This window comes from Sciurus carolinensis, chromosome 3 (assembly GCF_902686445.1).
Source record: "Sciurus carolinensis chromosome 3, mSciCar1.2, whole genome shotgun sequence".
Taxonomy (NCBI): Eukaryota; Metazoa; Chordata; class Mammalia; order Rodentia; family Sciuridae; genus Sciurus; species Sciurus carolinensis.
This window is the reverse complement of record NC_062215.1, coordinates 137,203,287-137,221,308: the sequence shown is the minus strand read 5'-3', so window position 1 is coordinate 137,221,308 and position 18,022 is coordinate 137,203,287. Positions and strand designations below refer to the sequence as shown.

The following is an 18,022-nucleotide window of genomic DNA, read 5'->3' as shown; positions in this document are numbered from 1 at the left end:
ATCTTATCACCTGATTCCTTGGGATCTGGTGTCTTCCATCTTTTGACAATAAAATGATTAGTTTTTTCATTTAAAAATTTTTTTAAAAATCTGATTATAAAGACTACCTTATTATCTTTATGAGTAATGGTCGAGTTTGACAAATATTTTATATTATATTTTATTAAAATTTTAAATACTGATTATACCAACCTTCTTCCAATAACATATCTTATAAAATTTACTTTAGCTGACTTTTTTTTTTTGAAAGGATAAAAAAATAGATAATATATATTCTTTGAGATTATGTTTTTATTCTAGGCTTTTAAAATTGTGTTTATCAGAAATACTTTGGCATATTTGCTTGTTTTGGTATGGGACAGTTTAATTGTCTTTCTAAAATGTCAGCTGTGCTTTCTTTAGTTATTCTAGTTTTGAAGTTGTGATTAATAATTCTTGTAACCCCTAGAAATAAACAAGAGAAAATATTATCCTTTTAGATTAGATATGTGAAAATAATGTTTTTTTTCCATGCTCAATTTACCCAATTTCCTCCTAATTTGAAAATTGACTCCAGACATTTTCTGTCTGGATGAAAAAAGAAATACATGCCATCAGTCTCTTCACTGGCTTTAGAAGATATTTTCTCACCAGCAGAAACTTCAAATAATACCATTTGATGATTTTTAATACTAGTCTGTTATCTGGCTAAAGTGAAAAACATGTGGTTAGAAGAAATACTGGAAGTAAGGAGTTTACATAAACAAGAAGCTGACAAATCTAGCTGTCTTCATGACTTTCTTTCCTTCATGATTTAGGGTCTAGCTGGGGAAAGAGGAGAACAGGGACCCCCAGGTCCCACTGGCTTTCAGGTATGCACTAATTCAGGTTTCTGTTCCTCCATTGAATGGTTTTTAGATGTAAAAAAATAAGGTTGAATGATGTGAAATTCTCAGATTTTCAAAGAAGTCATCCCTCTTTGAGTAGATAGGATAGACATTTGGATAAAATCAAACACTTTTGTTCAAAGATAAGGAATGGAATTCCTGAAAAACTGATTAAACACAAAACTATTGAAAAATTTTAAAAAATGTTCCTGATTTCTGAACAAGGCTCATTAAACTATTTAAAGACTTATAATTTTTATGGGCATAGTCACTAAAATTTGTTTGGACAAATTTTCATGATTTATCTACATATATTGTACATAAGTTTTGCTTAATGTGTCTATACAATATCTTTTGCTGGGTATATAATCCATGAATTGTAAAAGGTGAATTATTAACATTGGTAGCCTATATATTTTCACAGATTCAAAATTTTATTTCCTTATTTCCATTTTAGGGGCTTCCTGGGCCTCCAGGTCCTCCTGGGGAAGGTGGAAAGCCAGGAGATCAGGTGAGTTTTAAAATAACAAAAATATCAACAATATAAATGACTGGCTCATGCTATTACTTTTTATGAGTAAGGGATCTCTTCTTATTTTTTTAACATAAATTATGTCTGTGAATCTTCAAAAGAATCCTATGAAGCACCTACTATTATTATCTCCATTCTACATATGAGGATAGTGAAGTACAGAGATGTTAGACACCGTTCCTAAAATCACACAGCTGATAGTATTTGAACCAAGGTTTTCTGCTTTCCAAGACTGTGCTCTTAACCAATAAATATACCTTACCACAGACCTAGAGTTTTACTGGAGGATTTATGAATGGTTACAAACACATATAACGATTTTATTTTGGTCATTTTATTGGACATAGATTAATTTATTTTTCTTTGAGTGATTCATTTGTTGCTTACCATTCAACAAGTATTTGCTGAACATTTCTTGTATTTGGCTCTACTGAGCACCGTTCTTCCCCAGAACAACAAAATGGATATGGATCTTTCCCTTGTATTAAGAAAAGGAGCCGGGGGCCATGGTGCATGCCTGTAATCTCAGCAGCTCTAGAGGCTGAGGCAGGAGGACAGTGAATTCAAAGCCAATCTCAGCAAAAGCGAGGCTCTAAGCAACTCAGTGAGACCCTGTCTCTAAATAAAATACAAAATAGGGCTGGGGATGTGACTCAGTGACTAAGTGCCCCTGAGTTCAATCCCCAGCATTCATCCACCCCCAAAAAAGATTAGTAGGAGATGGAGAAAAGAAGAAAACAATTACAATACAGCATGTCCTAAGCAGTAATAGGGGAGATACAATAGGTATGAAAACGTGAAAGATGCACCTAATTCAGACATGTGAGTCTAGGAAAAGTTTCTGAGACAATGTCGTATCTTGTATGAAATCTGAAGGATGAATGAGGCCAAAGACAGAGGAGGGAAAGTAAGAAAATATTCCTGGAAATGGAAATAGCAGGTACAAAGGCTTACTGACCAATTTGAAGCACTGAAAATGTCCAGTAAGCAAGGAGTGCATAGTACAACTTGAGAAGGTGGAGAGGAGCCTGGAGAGGGGTTCAAGCTCAATTTGGATCCAAATTTTTCTTCGTCATTAGAGTACCAGGAAACAAATGGGGGACTTTTCTGTAGGAAATAATACTATCAAATTGGGTTTTAGGAAGATCATGCCACAGTGAGGACAAGCTGTTTCAGAAGAACTCATAATTCCTTGTAGGGCTTTGTCCAAATCATAAGCCCAAAACGTATTTGCTAAATTAAGTAGAATTGAATTGGTACTATTTAGAAGATCAACTCTTCAATGTTTTTCATATTACTTCCCTTTATGTAAACTTTTTTTTTATGTTCCTTTGGGATGTAAAAGACTTTTGGATATATTCTCTTGCTAAAGAATAGAACATACTGATTTTGTGCAAGAATATCTTGCATTTTTTTCATTGCCAAAAAAATCAAACATTCAGGTACAATTTAATTTTTTCTGGAAAAATGTTCCAGTCCAATATATGTGATAGTCTTTTATTTTAAAAGTATATGTAGTTTTTGTTCTTCAATATTATGGGCTTATTCAGCCTTCAAATGGTACTCAGGAATAAATTGGATGTATGATCTGAAAAGATTTCTACTAATGCCTTAGAACTATCTCAAAGTTTTCCTTCTGTTTTTAAAAATTGTATTTATAGGGTGTTCCTGGAGACCCTGGAGCAGTTGGCCCGTTAGGACCTAGAGTAAGTATATTTTCTGTTTCTTGATTAATTTTGCTTCCTGTTAGCTTCAATGTTTTAAAAGCATCTTTCATCTTAAAAGGAGTTTTACTTTAAGCACCAAATTAGAAAGCTTGAACCATGAAAGTGGCTATTTCTAAATTTTTCTCCAGTAGAGGCCATTTATAGAAACATTTTAAAACCATTTTTAGATCCATTATTGAGATAATTTGACATTCTAATGTTATCATAGGGAGAAAGAGGAAATCCTGGTGAAAGAGGTGAACCTGGAATAACTGGACTCCCTGGTGAGAAGGGAATGGCTGGAGGACATGGTCCTGATGGTCCAAAAGTAAGTACCACATTGACCTCCATACTTTAAACAGCTCTATACTGCCCAGCAGGTACTGGATGGTACTAGAACGAGTTTCACTTGTTTTGCAAGATGACTTGACTTTATCATTTTCTTCTTCAACAAATATTTAATGAGTGCCTACTAGGCTTTTTCCTGGCAAATAAAGAGTGAGCTCAAAAGACTTTTCTGTGAGGGAGATGATGGCCCAGGACATATGATGGTACATTCATGCACAAGCACATTCCTAATGCTTTATTTAGACACATTTTATTAAGCGCTTCCATGCATAAGTAGAGGAGAGAAATAGAAAATCACATTTTTTAAAAAAGCTATTCCTAATCATATGCTCCATTTTCCTTGTCTCTCATTATACAGTTCTTTCTACACATGTGAAAATATGTCATTTTTGAAGTTTGAAGATAGAATACATTATAAGGGAAAAATCATCACCCTTTCCTTTTAAGTGCCATTGGTAAAAGATAATGCAGCTAGCTTCAGTATGCACAATTGAAGTACACTTGTGGTGTAGCATGAGAGCCCTTATCATCTTCAGGGTACAGAGTGATTGAATAAGGTTGACTTTAATTTAACCACTAAATTAACTGATAAAAGAAAAACTTAGTAACACAGGTTTTCTAAAGAGAGAATGAAATCAACATTTCTTTCCTCTAAATGTAATCTCATCTTTATTAATATCCCTATGATGTTGCCAATAAAGGAAAAAGAGAAAAAGGCAATTCTAGTTTATTTTATTTTAATTGGTATTTAATTTTCACTAAAGAAAAAAGCTGGAAGCATAAACCAAAAGTTAAAAATCAAATCTGATTCAATTTCACATAAACCAAGTGGAAGACAACTTTCCCAAATGAAAAATGTAAACATTAAGTTGAACTATGTGAAATTGCTGACATTTAACTACTATGGACCTACTGAAACAGCAATTTCACATGTTCAGTCTTAACATGGTCGCTTCTTGTTTGCCCATTTTAGGGCAGTCCAGGTCCGACGGGGACTGTTGGAGACACAGGTCCACCAGGTCTTCAGGGTATGCCAGGAGAAAGAGGAATTGCTGGTACTCCTGGTCCCAAGGGTGATCGAGTAAGTCTGTCTGGCTCATTTATCTATTTATTCCACTTTATTTCTTTAGATATTATACTAATAATGATTTCTTAAGCAGACTTTTCCTTCTACCATTCTGAGTCTCAGGTCACTTTTTCATTTATTCTTCTAATAAATATTTATTAAGAAAATGCACAGTGCCAGGTACTGTTCTAGGCTCAAGGGACATAGCTAAAAGTCAGTTAAGCCCTTGGACTCATGGAACTTACTCACAGGTGTGGGAAAGAGATAATTAAATGGATAAAGTATTTTGTTTGCTTTTCCAGGGCGGCATTGGAGAGAAAGGTGCTGAAGGTACAGCTGGAAACGATGGAGCAAGAGTAAGTGAAAGCATATTTTTGTAGCAGGGTGAGGAACCAACATGTGAATACGCCTTAATTTTTCAAAATAAAGTTTATCACGTTTCATTGGTCGTCGGGCTTTAGAGAATGATGGTATTTGAAATGTGATGTGGATCAGTCACGGGTAATTATTTGCTTACCCTGAATTACTGAAAGCCAAGAGGTAGTCATTGCTGAAAAAATGAAATAAAACACAAATGTATTGTGTCTGTGGAATGGTGATTTAAGGGAGTGGGGTCCCTCTTTATTTTTCTCTGTCATCTTTTTATTTTGTGTGCAATGTCTATTTCTGTTACAATGCGGATCTAAAGAGCTGGTCTAGACCTCATTCCAGTACAGGCAAGTAGGATTTTATAGCGACCAAATGTGTTAAGTATTTCTCAATATACCGTGAGAAAATTACTGCACAGTGACTCATCACGAATGCTTTTATCAATAAAGAGGCTGAATAAGTGGAATGTCAAGTCATGAAGAATGACTGACACCAAAGCATTGTTTAATGTCATGTCAAAAATTGACATTTAACAAAGTTTAGGTCTTCAGAATTAGAATATACTTTCAGTTCCAAGGACAAAGTAGTAGGACAATATATTTTCAGGCATGAACGATTTCCTCATGGAAGAGTGGTTTATCACAGTGGCTCAAATGCTCAGCATTTTCTGTAATAGTTCCTGATATTTTGTGAATTTCTCCTGTGTCAGAAAGACATGATTTGCTGTTAGTTATGTTGTACTCCGACAATAGCAATTGTACCATTAAAAAAAGATCACACTGAGTCACTGTTTGGTACTTCCAATTAAGTAAAATAGAGAAAAGTTTTACCTTAGGGTTATTATCCCTTTATCCTTCTTATGAAAAACTTGGTGCATTACAAACACAAGCTGTTTTAGTTAAAACTAATGTTTGATTTAATATTTCAAAAGCAATTTAAGTAAATCTAGAATATTGTTTGTATCCTACATCAAAAGTATTATGTAATGTATAGTAATAATGCAGGACTGTTTGAAGGAATGTTACATTGACAGTTTAAATCTGAAGTATATATCTGCTGGGCCTGTGAATTGCCAAATGGTAGCCTTGGCACATAAGCAATGACTGCTTTAGTTGTAGCGAAGGCTGTATGTTGATTTAGGAAAGAGGCAGAACAGAACATTTACTAGAATCTCAAATAAAGGAAAAATTAATAGCAAGAGTGTTCTCTGTATGAACAAAGCATCTGTGAATATAAGTATTGAGGCAAACTTTGTATTTAATCAAATCTTTTAAAGAACTACATTAGGCAAATTAATGGAAGAATGTAAGAACACAGTTTTCTCATGTTCTTGTCAAAAATATGAAATTAAAAGTCATTTTTGTGCCCTAACTTTCTTCATCAATACATACAGAAATTAAATGATGAAAGAATATTTGAGCTGCATATGAAGAGACAATACACAAATATGGGTAGTGACCTTGTTTTAGGAAGAATTCCCACACTCCAAGTGTAAAGTGCCACATTAGCTTCAGTGTAGCTGGGTAGTGACCCTCTTTTTCACTTCAAAAGCAGGTAGAAAATTAAATGTTAGCTATTTTTGTAATTATAATTTAGGAATATATTATGAAAGAAGAAAAGCCTTTTTCCAATCTAACTCAATCTTCAGAATAAATACTAGCAAAATGAAAGAGGATAAGAAACATAGAAACATTCTTGAAAGTAACATTAATTTAGAACTAATGTTTAAAGATAGTTTATGTGTGTATAAGTTGAGTTGGGTGAAAAAGATTGAAACTTTTTGTTTGGATTATCTGGTGGAAATGGTAATGAGGCAGACAGAAAAACTTTGAAAATATACAGATTATGTCATGTATTGTAGATGATAATTTAAAAAAAGTAAATATAATCTTTCTTTGTTTCCTTACTGAATTATGGAGATTTCTGTGCATTTCTTTGGTCAATATGCCTATGTTCTATTAATTGACAGGGTCTTCCAGGTCCCTTGGGTCCTCCAGGTCCTGCAGGTCCCACTGGAGAAAAGGTAAGTCATGAATTGTTGTTTTGTGCACTCAGAAGCATTAAAAAAAAAAAAAAAAAAAAAAAAGGATCTTGTGAAAATAGAAAGGAGACCAGTAGGGTAGAGGAAAGGAGGAAGAAAGGAAGATGGGAGGTATTTAGGAGTGAAATTCCTCAGGTTATTTTATACAGATGTACAAATATGCCACAGTGAAACCCACTATTCTGTATGATTATTATGCATCATTTTTTTTTAAAGGTCTGAATGTTGGCTGTTTCATGAACTTTTGAGAAAGAAGATCTCGTAGTTGTCACCCACTATCTACCCACACATGTTGCCCAACATTCTACAATTGTATTATGTTTTGCTTTGGACAATCACTGTCTCAAATCTGCTTTCTAGGGTGAACCTGGTCCTAGAGGTTTAGTTGGCCCTCCTGGCTCCCGTGGCAATCCTGTAAGTAACAATATTTTGAAGCTTTTTATTATATGATTGAGCATTAAAACAACTTATCATTTCCTATCTATTTATCTATCTATCTATTATCTATGTATACTTATAGAGATTTCCATACCTACAGGGTTAGGCTACTTATAACATTTACTTTTCTAATTAAACTTTGAAAATTTATCTCTACACAATCTTGTAAGTCTAGGTAGGCACGTTGTTTACTAAGAAATTTCGAGACTATATGTTGAGAATTTTGTTCTATGACCACCATCTTTGTGCTACCCTTAAAAATCTTCCTCCAGCAATATGTCTAATTTCTTTATATATATATGCTTCAAAGTACACTGAATTTATTAAACCCTATTTAAAAATATTGTACTTGCTTAAAGTATGTGTGGAGCTTCAGTAAATCTTTCTCTTTTTTTTAGGGTTCTCGTGGTGAAAATGGCCCAACTGGGGCTGTTGGTTTTGCAGGACCCCAGGTATAATTTTCAAATATCCCCAATTTATAAATTAACACTCCTCTTGTTATAGCAATGAGTTAAAATGTCATTGTCATATTTTTGAAAGTATATTAAAATTTTGAGAAGTATATAGTATTTTTTTTCAGGTTGATTCCCATTTTCTTTTTTTTTTAAGGTTTTTTTTTTATTTATTTATTTATTTTTTTTTACGTTTACATAGGGTAATGATGTTTATTATATTTTTCCCCTCCCCCCACCCCTGATTCCCATTTTCAATACAGCTATTCATAAACTGTCACAGAAGTTGATGATTTGCCACATTTCAGTTTACTTATATAACTGTAATTTCAATAATTTATAGTTTATTTTTTTAACTGTCTTCAAATATTTCATTAAGTTTTTTATTTTTGTTCTACTGTAATTTAATACTGTACACAAAGCACTATTTCACAATATATGACTAAATAATATGTTTGTATCAATTAACATTAAATACTTTGTCCATAAATCTTATAATCAGTTGCTCATTTGTGCAATTGCATATAGGGTCCTGATGGGCAGCCTGGAGTAAAAGGTGAACCTGGAGAGCCAGGACAGAAAGGAGATGCTGGATCCCCTGGACCACAAGGGCTAGCAGGATCCCCTGGTCCTCATGTACGTTAAAGAACAAGACAAAGAAAAACAAAATCAAAACCAAAAATGCATAACTTGAATCCAATACTTAATGTTTTCTGTGATCGTTAAATTAATTGCACTTTACTACAGTAATCTTTTGTTTCTTTCCAACTTAGGGCCCTAATGGTGTTCCTGGACTGAAAGGTGGACGAGGAACCCAGGGTCCACCTGTAAGTTATTTTGATACTCTAGGAATTATGTATAGCTAGTTCCAGTTATCTTGTACTGTTTGACCATGTAAAAGTTAGTCTTCATCAGAAACTGTAGTAAGTTATTCCAGGTATCAGCTATTATGTAGAGCAAAACATACTTGACTAAGATGGAGATCTGGGTTAAAATAAATCTTGTAATCTTGGAGACCCAGCTGCTTCAATGTAAACATAAATAATATATTACCCAAGTGAATAATATATTACCCAAGTAAAGGGGTAAATGAATCATGTCGAAGCACTTAATAAAATTTGATTATATAAAATATTTCTGTGTTTTTTGCCCTACCTATGTATGTTCAAGATAAAAGAAAAGTTGAAAGGAAAAACAGTGCCCTATCCAACAATTCATCTAGGTTATTTCTCAAAAATGTATGATTCATGAGAAGAAAAAATACATGATCACAACATGGAAGGGAATCTAAAGGCCAACGTCTTCCTTGAAAAAAAACGGATCTCAGGAAAATATGTATAACTAATTAATATTATGTAACAATTGATCATATAATATTATTTCTTAGGGTGCTACAGGCTTTCCTGGTTCTGCTGGCAGAGTTGGACCTCCAGGCCCTGCTGTAAGTCAACTTAGTGATTCAAGTCATTGGTAATATTGTAGTTACACATAGACACTTGATACAGTTGAGTTTTATTTCTATTTAATTCCTTACTGACTCGTTTATTAGTTTAACCCTTCCTATTGCAATAATTCATAAGTGTTTCATCAAAGCAAACTCATATTTAATAAACCAATATTTCTTGGAGGGGCTTATTTGTGAGTCATTTTTAGCCCTAAAGTTTCACAATTATTCCATTTGAGTACTAAATACTAATAGTATTATGTACTTATCATTTTCTTCAGTTCAGAAGAATCTATGAAACTTTCTGTAATAAATGTTATTCTGTCATTATAAGAGCAGGTCAGACAGAATAAAATATTAAATATTCATAACTAGAACAGAGACTTAAGTGTGAAAAAAATTTCAAAATAATTTCACCACTCTTTTATTAATGATTCAAAGGGACTTGTCTGCAAATGATATTTAGATTTTTCTCCTGGGAAATGAAATGAATGTGCAGTTGTGCTTTCTATTGTTTTATTTTATTTAAGTATACTTAATGATTAACAGGAAGACCAACCTGCAAGGCTTAGCCATCTGCATTTGAAACAGAGCCCACTGAACCAATCCCTCTGACTTGGCTTCTGCTCTGCCCTCCGGCTCTTCCTTTCTGTGTTGTACTAGGGAGCTCCAGGACCTGCTGGGCCCATAGGGGAGCCCGGGAAGGAAGGACCTCCGGGTCTTCGTGGGGACCCTGGCTCTCATGGGCGAGTGGGAGATCGTGGACCAGCTGGCCCACCTGGTGGCCCAGGAGACAAAGGGGACCCAGGAGAAGATGGGCAACCTGTAAGTTTGACATCTTTGTTTCTGACTACCTCCAGTTGAGATATTGCAGATAGAAACCCTTAATAATCATGGCCACAAAGAAATATTTAATACTTAAATGCTATTCTGTACACATTTAAGTGCATAAAGCTCTATAGATTTTTTTAAATTTAAAATTCTCTTCTCTAAAAGTATCTGTATAAATATACAGAAATTAATGGACATAGTTTTCAAAAACTAAATCAGAAAATTATTTTTCATTTAAATATATACACACATACATATATTATTGTACTAACAACCAACTGCTTCTAAATATTAATGTGTTTAGTTAGATACTATTTCTCTACTTTTTAAATTTCTTTCTGTCCTTTTAAAAGAAAAAAAATTTTTTTCAAATAGTTCTCTCTTTTTTTCAATCAATATTCACATTTTTTAAGGTCATTTTCAACTGATGTGCTGTTTTCACCTTTAAATAGAGTTGGAGGCTGTGGATTATAATTTATGACTGCTCATGTATAGTATGGTTTTGTGAGGCAGAACTTTTTTCATACCATAAACCTATAAATCTGTAATCACTGAATTATAAATTCCCTGGATATGGTTTTTACTCTGCAGAATTTTTAATTAGAATTTATCCTCGATATTAGGGTCCAGATGGTCCTCCTGGTCCAGCTGGAACAACTGGGCAGAGAGGGATTGTTGGCATGCCTGGACAACGTGGGGAACGAGGCATGCCCGGCCTGCCAGGCCCAGCGGTGAGTCTCTGTAGTTGTCAAGTATGCAAAATAACTTGTGCAGAGAAAATTGATTTTTTTCTTAATGAATAGAGTTAAACAGTCTTGAATGGACATAAATCTGAGTTATCTCAAGAACCATTTGATCTTAAGTGTCAAATGCTTAACTACCTTTCAAAGTCTTTGAAAAATGTATTTGTTTAACCCTGGGGCTAAAGAAGTAGGCAATAAGGATTTGGATTTTTGGTGACTCTTAAATCTTTCTTCAAAGATTAAAAGAGATCCATGGAGCTAGAGAAGGGGGATAATCTCCTGGTGAGTAGGTAGCGTCTTTTTAAATAAACATGCTTAACAAAACATCCATATTTCACAGTAAACTATCAAAGGGAAGAAGTAGTTGAGCTGAAGTAATGTTAGAGGTGGATGTGGGTGAATTATCAAGAAGGCCTCTGAAGACAATCTCCTGTTCCCTGGAGGGGGTTTAAGAATCTCATATTCTTTGAAGTATGGATGAAAGTTTGATTCAGTATTAGCTTCGAAGAGACTGAATTTTACCACTGAAAGTTTACAGTACTTGAGAAAAAATTAATAATGTTTTTATATGGAACGTGGATGGAGAGGTGTACTGCTGGGATCTTGGAATTAAGACATATGGGTAGAAATCTCAAACCAGTCAATTAGGATTTAAGGAATATCTTATTATTCTCAGAATTGGACCAAGGACCTGAAAGTAAAATTCCTTGATAAGTGAGACTAAAATACCAGAAAACAGTATGATATGGGGCAGAAAAGGAGAGAGTGAAATGGAATGAGTTTATGTTACTAGTGATACAGATGCTAGAAGGGCAGCCAGAATTAACTACATGTGATTCAAAACCAAAAGGCACTCCTGAGCTGCTGGCAAAGAATGTGTTTTAGTCCCTTTAGTATGTCAGGAGGAATGTGAGAAGAAGTGGGTATGTAGCTAAGCATGCATTATAGCAATGTGGGTATTGTAGGATAATGGACAATTATTGCTATAGAAGAAGGAACTAAGGCACCATTTCAGTAAATGGAGTCTTTATAGGAATTGGAATTCTTCAGTGTCTTCAGAGGTGGTTGACATATTTATACTTCAATTTCAGGGCACACCAGGAAAAGTAGGACCAACTGGTGCAACAGGAGATAAAGGTCCCCCTGGACCTGTGGGACCCCCTGGCTCAAACGGTCCCGTAGGTGAACCTGGACCAGAAGTGAGTGCCACAGCGAACATCGCTCTCCTTTGTTATCTGGGCATGATGAAAATTGTATCATTTAGAAACTGATTGCACATATGACCTTAAGGAAGCTGGTCAGTAATGTTATTTTGAGGTACTCCACTTCCCCAGAGAGTTGGTTAAATGATTGGATAAAGAAGAAGGAACAAAATTAGTGTCTGCACTGACCTTGGGCTAGTCTGGAGCTGGGTGCTTCATTTGATTTAGCTTTTGCTAAATTGTTTTCAAGGTGAAAGGACACAGCTATTCATCTTTCCCCTTGTTATTATTTCATTTTGTAATGGGATTGCCAAGTTTTATGGTGATAGGATTAATATAGCTTCTACATCATGTTAAAAGGGCAAAGTAAGTAGAGATCACTTTGCTTAAACATCACTATAAAGTAACACTATTGATGTCATGTTCCTTAGGCTCTTTTGAGAGGAAATAAGTTTCAAACAGGCAACTTGAGAAGTTAAAGTTGGAATATCCTCTGTTCAGCACTTTAGTGAGTGACTCATCAGTCACATTTTCTTGAAAGAAATCAAGGACTTTTTGAGCTATTTTTCAAAATCAAATAACAAAGCTATGGTCCTGAAGAAAATCAAAATATAAGAGGGAGAGTAGACTATCTACTTTCAAATGCAATGTAGCATCATCTAAATAAGTCATTTGGTTTTAAAACCCTAAGAATATTATTTGGATAAACTCAAAAAGTAAGAAGAAAAACCATTCATTGGTAATGCAAACAAACATAAAACAGCAAGCATGTTATTGTTTATTTATTTCAAGGTATTTGAGAATTTTTTCCTTTTTTAAAAATAAGAACTAGGCAGGAACAATTTTAGATTAAGTAAGAGTGTTAATTTTACAAGCAATTCAAAGTAGTAAAAAAATGGTAGAAACCTTTCTTCTACTGAGATTTCCATAAATGCTAATTTATAGTTTAAAGAAGAGAGGTGTAAGACATGCTGTCATTTTTCTGACATTAGGATGAGATTCTTTTTCACTACTGCTAATTGGTTTTAACATGTGATTCCTCATAGGGTCCAGCAGGTAACGATGGTACTCCAGGCCGGGACGGTGCTGTTGGAGAACGTGTAAGAACAATGTCACTGATTAAAGCAATCAAGACTCATATAAACCTGAATCCTTTTAATTTTAGTTCATTAAAAAAAAAACAACACCCTTTATTCTCATAACTCCAATGCAGCTCTGATTTTTCTGATAGTAACAAACCTTTTTGTAAGGTTGTAATTTTGGAAAATCTTGTAAGTGAAGTGACATTTAAATACATGGCAAATTAAGATGGCATATTTAATTCAAAGCAGGAAAACAAATTACTTTCATCTTTGGTGCAACATAAAGACTTTGGGCAAGGATACGTATGGAGTGTTCTAAATATCAAACTGATTCATTAAAATCTAAAAGCTGAAATAGAGCTGCATGACATTTAAATTTCTCTACTCACCCCCTAAAGTGAATGACTTATGAGGATATAAGCTTTCTAAGCTTTATCTATTGCATGATTTATTTTAAAATTAGTCTCTGGCTGACCTGAAAATTTCCTTGACTTTATCTGAAGCTCAGTCTCATTTGGAAGTTGCATAGTTGTTTTAGAATATTGGGCCACTGAAGGCAAAAATCACTCCTTACCCCAAAATGTGTTATGATGTAATGGGTTTTCACCTGAAAGTCTCCTCATTAGCCTAATGTACTGTGGAGCCAGGCAGACCTGATATGGAGGCTTGATTCTGAAAGTAACCAGCCATGTGATCTTGAGAAAATTTTCTGCACTGTTGTCAAATACTTTAAATGTGATTAAAACCTAGGTTATTAGGTACTTTTTTTTTTTTTTTTTTTCTTTTTTTGCGGTGCTGGGGATCGAATCCAGGGCCTTGTGCTTGCAAGGCAAGCACTCTACCGACTGAGCTATCTCCCCAGCCCCATTAAGTACTTTTATGCTAAATAACATGCTTAAAAACTAGCACAGGGTTGGCACTTAAGAACATCCTCATGTTGAAAAAATAGGGAAGTTAGGGAAACCTTGTGCTGACTCCTTTTATCTATCATAACTTCGGGCTTGCATATTCTCTTGGTTTAAGTGGCTTCTCCCTTTGTCAGTATATACATGTAGTCTAGTAACCTTTAAAGATCTTGCTGCAGCACTTCCTGAAATAATTTTGAAAATCTATAAGCCCCTATTCACATTTTAAGTTGCTGTCCACCCCCTTTTTTTAAAAAAATCACAAGTTTACATAGTTGTAGTGGAGATAATTCTAAATGTAAACTTGCTTTAAATGTTTGAAATTCTTGGGGTTTCTGATTTAGCTCATTCTGTTTATGATGTGTCTGTTCTTTAACCTAATTGCCAAAGTTTATTTTGGTTGCTAAATCAATCCGTCAGATAAGACTTAATTTCTGTTGGAAAATAAAGTATGGCTCAATTTTTCAAGTCAAATAATTATGCTCACATATGTTCATGTCAAAATCATCTCACCTCTGACTTTAAGGAGGCATTATTGGGAGTCTTGTCATAACTGGGTCATCTGTATATAGTAAGGAGCAGCCCATTCCTTCCCAAATCCATCTTAGCTTTATTTTCAAATATATGGTCTATTCTGGAAATGTCTGTTAGTTTGGTGCCAAGAAATATTTACTCTTTGGGACATTGTACCATAATTAGTTTTCAGATGGTTTGACGTTTGCTTTTCTTTCATAAAATGGGAGAAGGATGACTATTCAAGAGGAAGTGGGAAAGGATGCTCAAAAATGAATTTTCTGAAAGATGATGTAGGGTATTGCAGATCTGGAAGGTGGTTTCCCTAAAATTTTATTTTTATTTTTATACTCTTTGGAAAGACTATGTATTCAACTGTCTGGACACTCCAGTTTGAAGACAGCTTGTCCAGAAAAGATGTTAAATTCTGAAAGTGTCCCCTCCTATATGTCAGTAATCTTCTCTGTGGGAGCAATAGGGTAGAGGTGAAGGGAAAGATGAAATCTGAAATTGGGCAGAAATAATAATAAACTTATTTATCTTCAATTTATTAATTAATAAATATAAGTAAAAGGGGGCTGGGGAGATAGCTCAGATGGTAGAGTGCTTGCCTTGTAAGCACAAGGCCCTGGGTTCGATCCCCAGCACCCAAAAACAAAACAAAACAAAACAAAACAATAAATATAAGTAAAAGAAGAAGTAAAATGTTTTAAAAGGCATATATATATATATATATATATATTTGCATATTGTGAAGAGCTTGAACAAATAGAATACTGCTGCTTTAGAATAAGTGTTCAAAGAATAATATTGTGACTGTTCTTATGTAGGGTGACCGTGGAGACCCTGGGCCTGCAGGCCTTCCAGGCTCTCAGGGTGCCCCTGGAACTCCTGGCCCTGTGGGTGCCCCAGGAGATGCAGGACAAAGAGGAGATCCGGTAAGAAGGGAGTCAGTTTCTCACTGACAGTTAAGCACTGTATTATAAACTTCATATATGCATGGAAATAATTGCACATGTGTACTTGGTTAAGGACTCTGAACAAAGAATGATAAGGAGTCAATTATGAAATAATATATATTTTAGTCTTAAAGTCATTTGATTTCAAATACAGGTTCAAAGATCCTAATGTATTGATTTTCCTAAACTGAAAATGCTTTGATTTATAGGAAATGTAATAAGTATGCATCAGATTATGCAAGTAATATCTTTTTATAATCAACTAAGATATTCTTCATTTAGTGAAATCAGTTAATAAAATTGACTTTAAAAATATTATTGGTGTTAGCAAGTTCTTACCTACACACAGATGTTCACCAGACTCAATGGATTAGCCATAAGAATGTACATATACACACACACAAGCACTGAACTGTAAACATATGTTTTTGACATCCTATATCTATGTAATATATGTATTTTTTTAAAATACCAACCTGTGGGAAATATTCTTCTAGGGTTCTCGAGGTCCTATAGGACCACCAGGTCGAGCTGGAAAACGTGGTTTACATGTAAGTCCTCTGTTTTTCTTAACAAATGCATGCTTTCTTACATAACATACGTTTCCAAAGAAGTATGATTTAAAGATTCAGAAATAGGAGGGATGGAGAAATGCTGTTCAATGGGTACTAAGTTATAGTTGAATAGGAGCAAGAAGTTTTGGTGTGCTATTGAATGGTGGGCTGATTATAGATAAAAATAATATACTGCACTTTTCACAAAATCAAAAGAAAGAATTTTTGAAGTTTTTGCCACAAAAGAAATATAAATGTTTGATAAGATAGATATATTTATCCTAATTTAGACATTACATCATATGTCCATGTATCAAAACATCAGAGAGTACCTCATTAATACTTCTTTCAATTATCAATAAGACTAAAATTTTCTCCTAGAATAATAGGTACAATAATGTATTTCTCTCCAAGATGTCCTCAAAAATCACATAGGAAAGCAAATCTGCAATCTCTTTGGATACTTGAAAAGCATCATTTATATAGTATGTTTTATTTTTAATTTTACTGTCTTGACTGGATTCAGATCTTCATGCTGTTTGCTTTTGACTGATTTTTAATTATTATTATACAGATGTTCTATTGTTTATACTTATGGCAGTCTAATAGATCATGTTTCTTATACCCATACCTCAATGTCTTTATTCATGAAGAACCATTATATCCATAAAACCATGATCATATTTTTAAGTTCCCCACTTTGATTTGAGCTTGACTGGTAAAGATTTCATAGTTGTACTATGTGTCAGATGAATGGTTTCTAACCAGTAACAGAAACACTGTAACTTTGTTTTTCATGAAAAAATGAATTTTAATTAATTTAAATAGATGTTTTCTGTTGTAGTTTATTTTAAATTATGAAATTTTGGGAAAACTTCAAAATAAAGGAACCTTTATAACATTATGAAAACATTCAGACTAATTTTGATGTTCACCTTTACATTGGTATATAAAATATGTAAAAGTTACTAAAATTTAGTTTTGATTTTATTGTAAAAAGGCTTCTATGTTATCTAACAATGAGGTAATCACAATTAAAAACAAAATGCAAAATAAAACCAAAGAAACCAATAATGGAAAACATTAAGCTGACAAACAGTGGATTTGATGATTTCATCCATCTTCCAAAGGCAGATTAACAGGATTCCAGTTCTCTTTTAGGGGAACTCTAAAGACAGCAGAAGCTGACTCCATAGCGGGGAACCCTATGGCACTTGTCAGTTTACTGTGAACCACTGAACCCCTAGACCTGTTTTTATTCCTTAGAACCTAAAAAACAAACAAACAAACAAAAAAAGAAACCAAAACAGCCACAATAACCAAGTAACAACCAAGTAGCTCAGATCAGTGAGATAATTTTCACCTCTTCCCTGGGTGTCCCTCTTCTACGACAAAATAAGATCTCCTCACTATAGATTTTTCTTTCGTTTTTCAGGACCAGGAATTCAGGATCTGGTTACAGATATTGCAGTGATGATGAGAATAACATAGGATTTCTTTGTATTTTCTTTAGAAAAGAATAACTTACTGATGATACTTTGGTTTCATTTGCTCAAATTTTTGCCCATTTCTTAATATAGTCACAGCTGTCATTTAGTTTATTTGTATATGCAAATTTAATGAACATTTTATCCTTAGAGGAAACATGGCAAATAAAAAAAGTACTTTGAGGTTTTAATTTCAAAGAACCTAGTTACAGGGAAATTTTTTTATATTATTATATCAGATAAATATATAAAATGTAATTTTTTGAAATTCTTTCAGATGGGTTAGATCAAACTTAAAATATCTCATTTAAGTATGAATTAACCTTTATGCTTAAAAGGGATAAACTTTTAAAAACTGAAGTTTTAGAAAAGCATCACTGATCACCTATCATTCCTTGGAAATAATAGACAAAAATCCTATTTCTAATGCTTTTTAGATAAGTAAACATGTTCATTCATGTAAAATACAGTGTTCAAAGTTATG

General features: G+C 33.9%; 1 protein-coding gene across 1 annotated transcript in view; it reads left to right on the top strand.

The window, feature by feature from the left end:
• Positions 1 to 18,022, top strand: part of Col5a2 (collagen type V alpha 2 chain) — a 138,784-nt gene that overhangs the window by 111,014 nt on the left and 9,748 nt on the right. The window contains exons 30-47 of the mRNA XM_047544589.1: positions 798 to 851; positions 1,324 to 1,377; positions 3,060 to 3,104; positions 3,334 to 3,432; positions 4,426 to 4,533; positions 4,821 to 4,874; positions 6,857 to 6,910; positions 7,289 to 7,342; positions 7,765 to 7,818; positions 8,347 to 8,454; positions 8,592 to 8,645; positions 9,206 to 9,259; positions 9,926 to 10,087; positions 10,717 to 10,824; positions 11,928 to 12,035; positions 13,085 to 13,138; positions 15,369 to 15,476; positions 15,995 to 16,048. Of these exons, the coding sequence (XP_047400545.1) occupies positions 798 to 851; positions 1,324 to 1,377; positions 3,060 to 3,104; positions 3,334 to 3,432; positions 4,426 to 4,533; positions 4,821 to 4,874; positions 6,857 to 6,910; positions 7,289 to 7,342; positions 7,765 to 7,818; positions 8,347 to 8,454; positions 8,592 to 8,645; positions 9,206 to 9,259; positions 9,926 to 10,087; positions 10,717 to 10,824; positions 11,928 to 12,035; positions 13,085 to 13,138; positions 15,369 to 15,476; positions 15,995 to 16,048 (1,386 nt within the window). The remainder of the gene's footprint in view (positions 1 to 797; positions 852 to 1,323; positions 1,378 to 3,059; positions 3,105 to 3,333; positions 3,433 to 4,425; positions 4,534 to 4,820; positions 4,875 to 6,856; positions 6,911 to 7,288; positions 7,343 to 7,764; positions 7,819 to 8,346; positions 8,455 to 8,591; positions 8,646 to 9,205; positions 9,260 to 9,925; positions 10,088 to 10,716; positions 10,825 to 11,927; positions 12,036 to 13,084; positions 13,139 to 15,368; positions 15,477 to 15,994; positions 16,049 to 18,022) is intronic.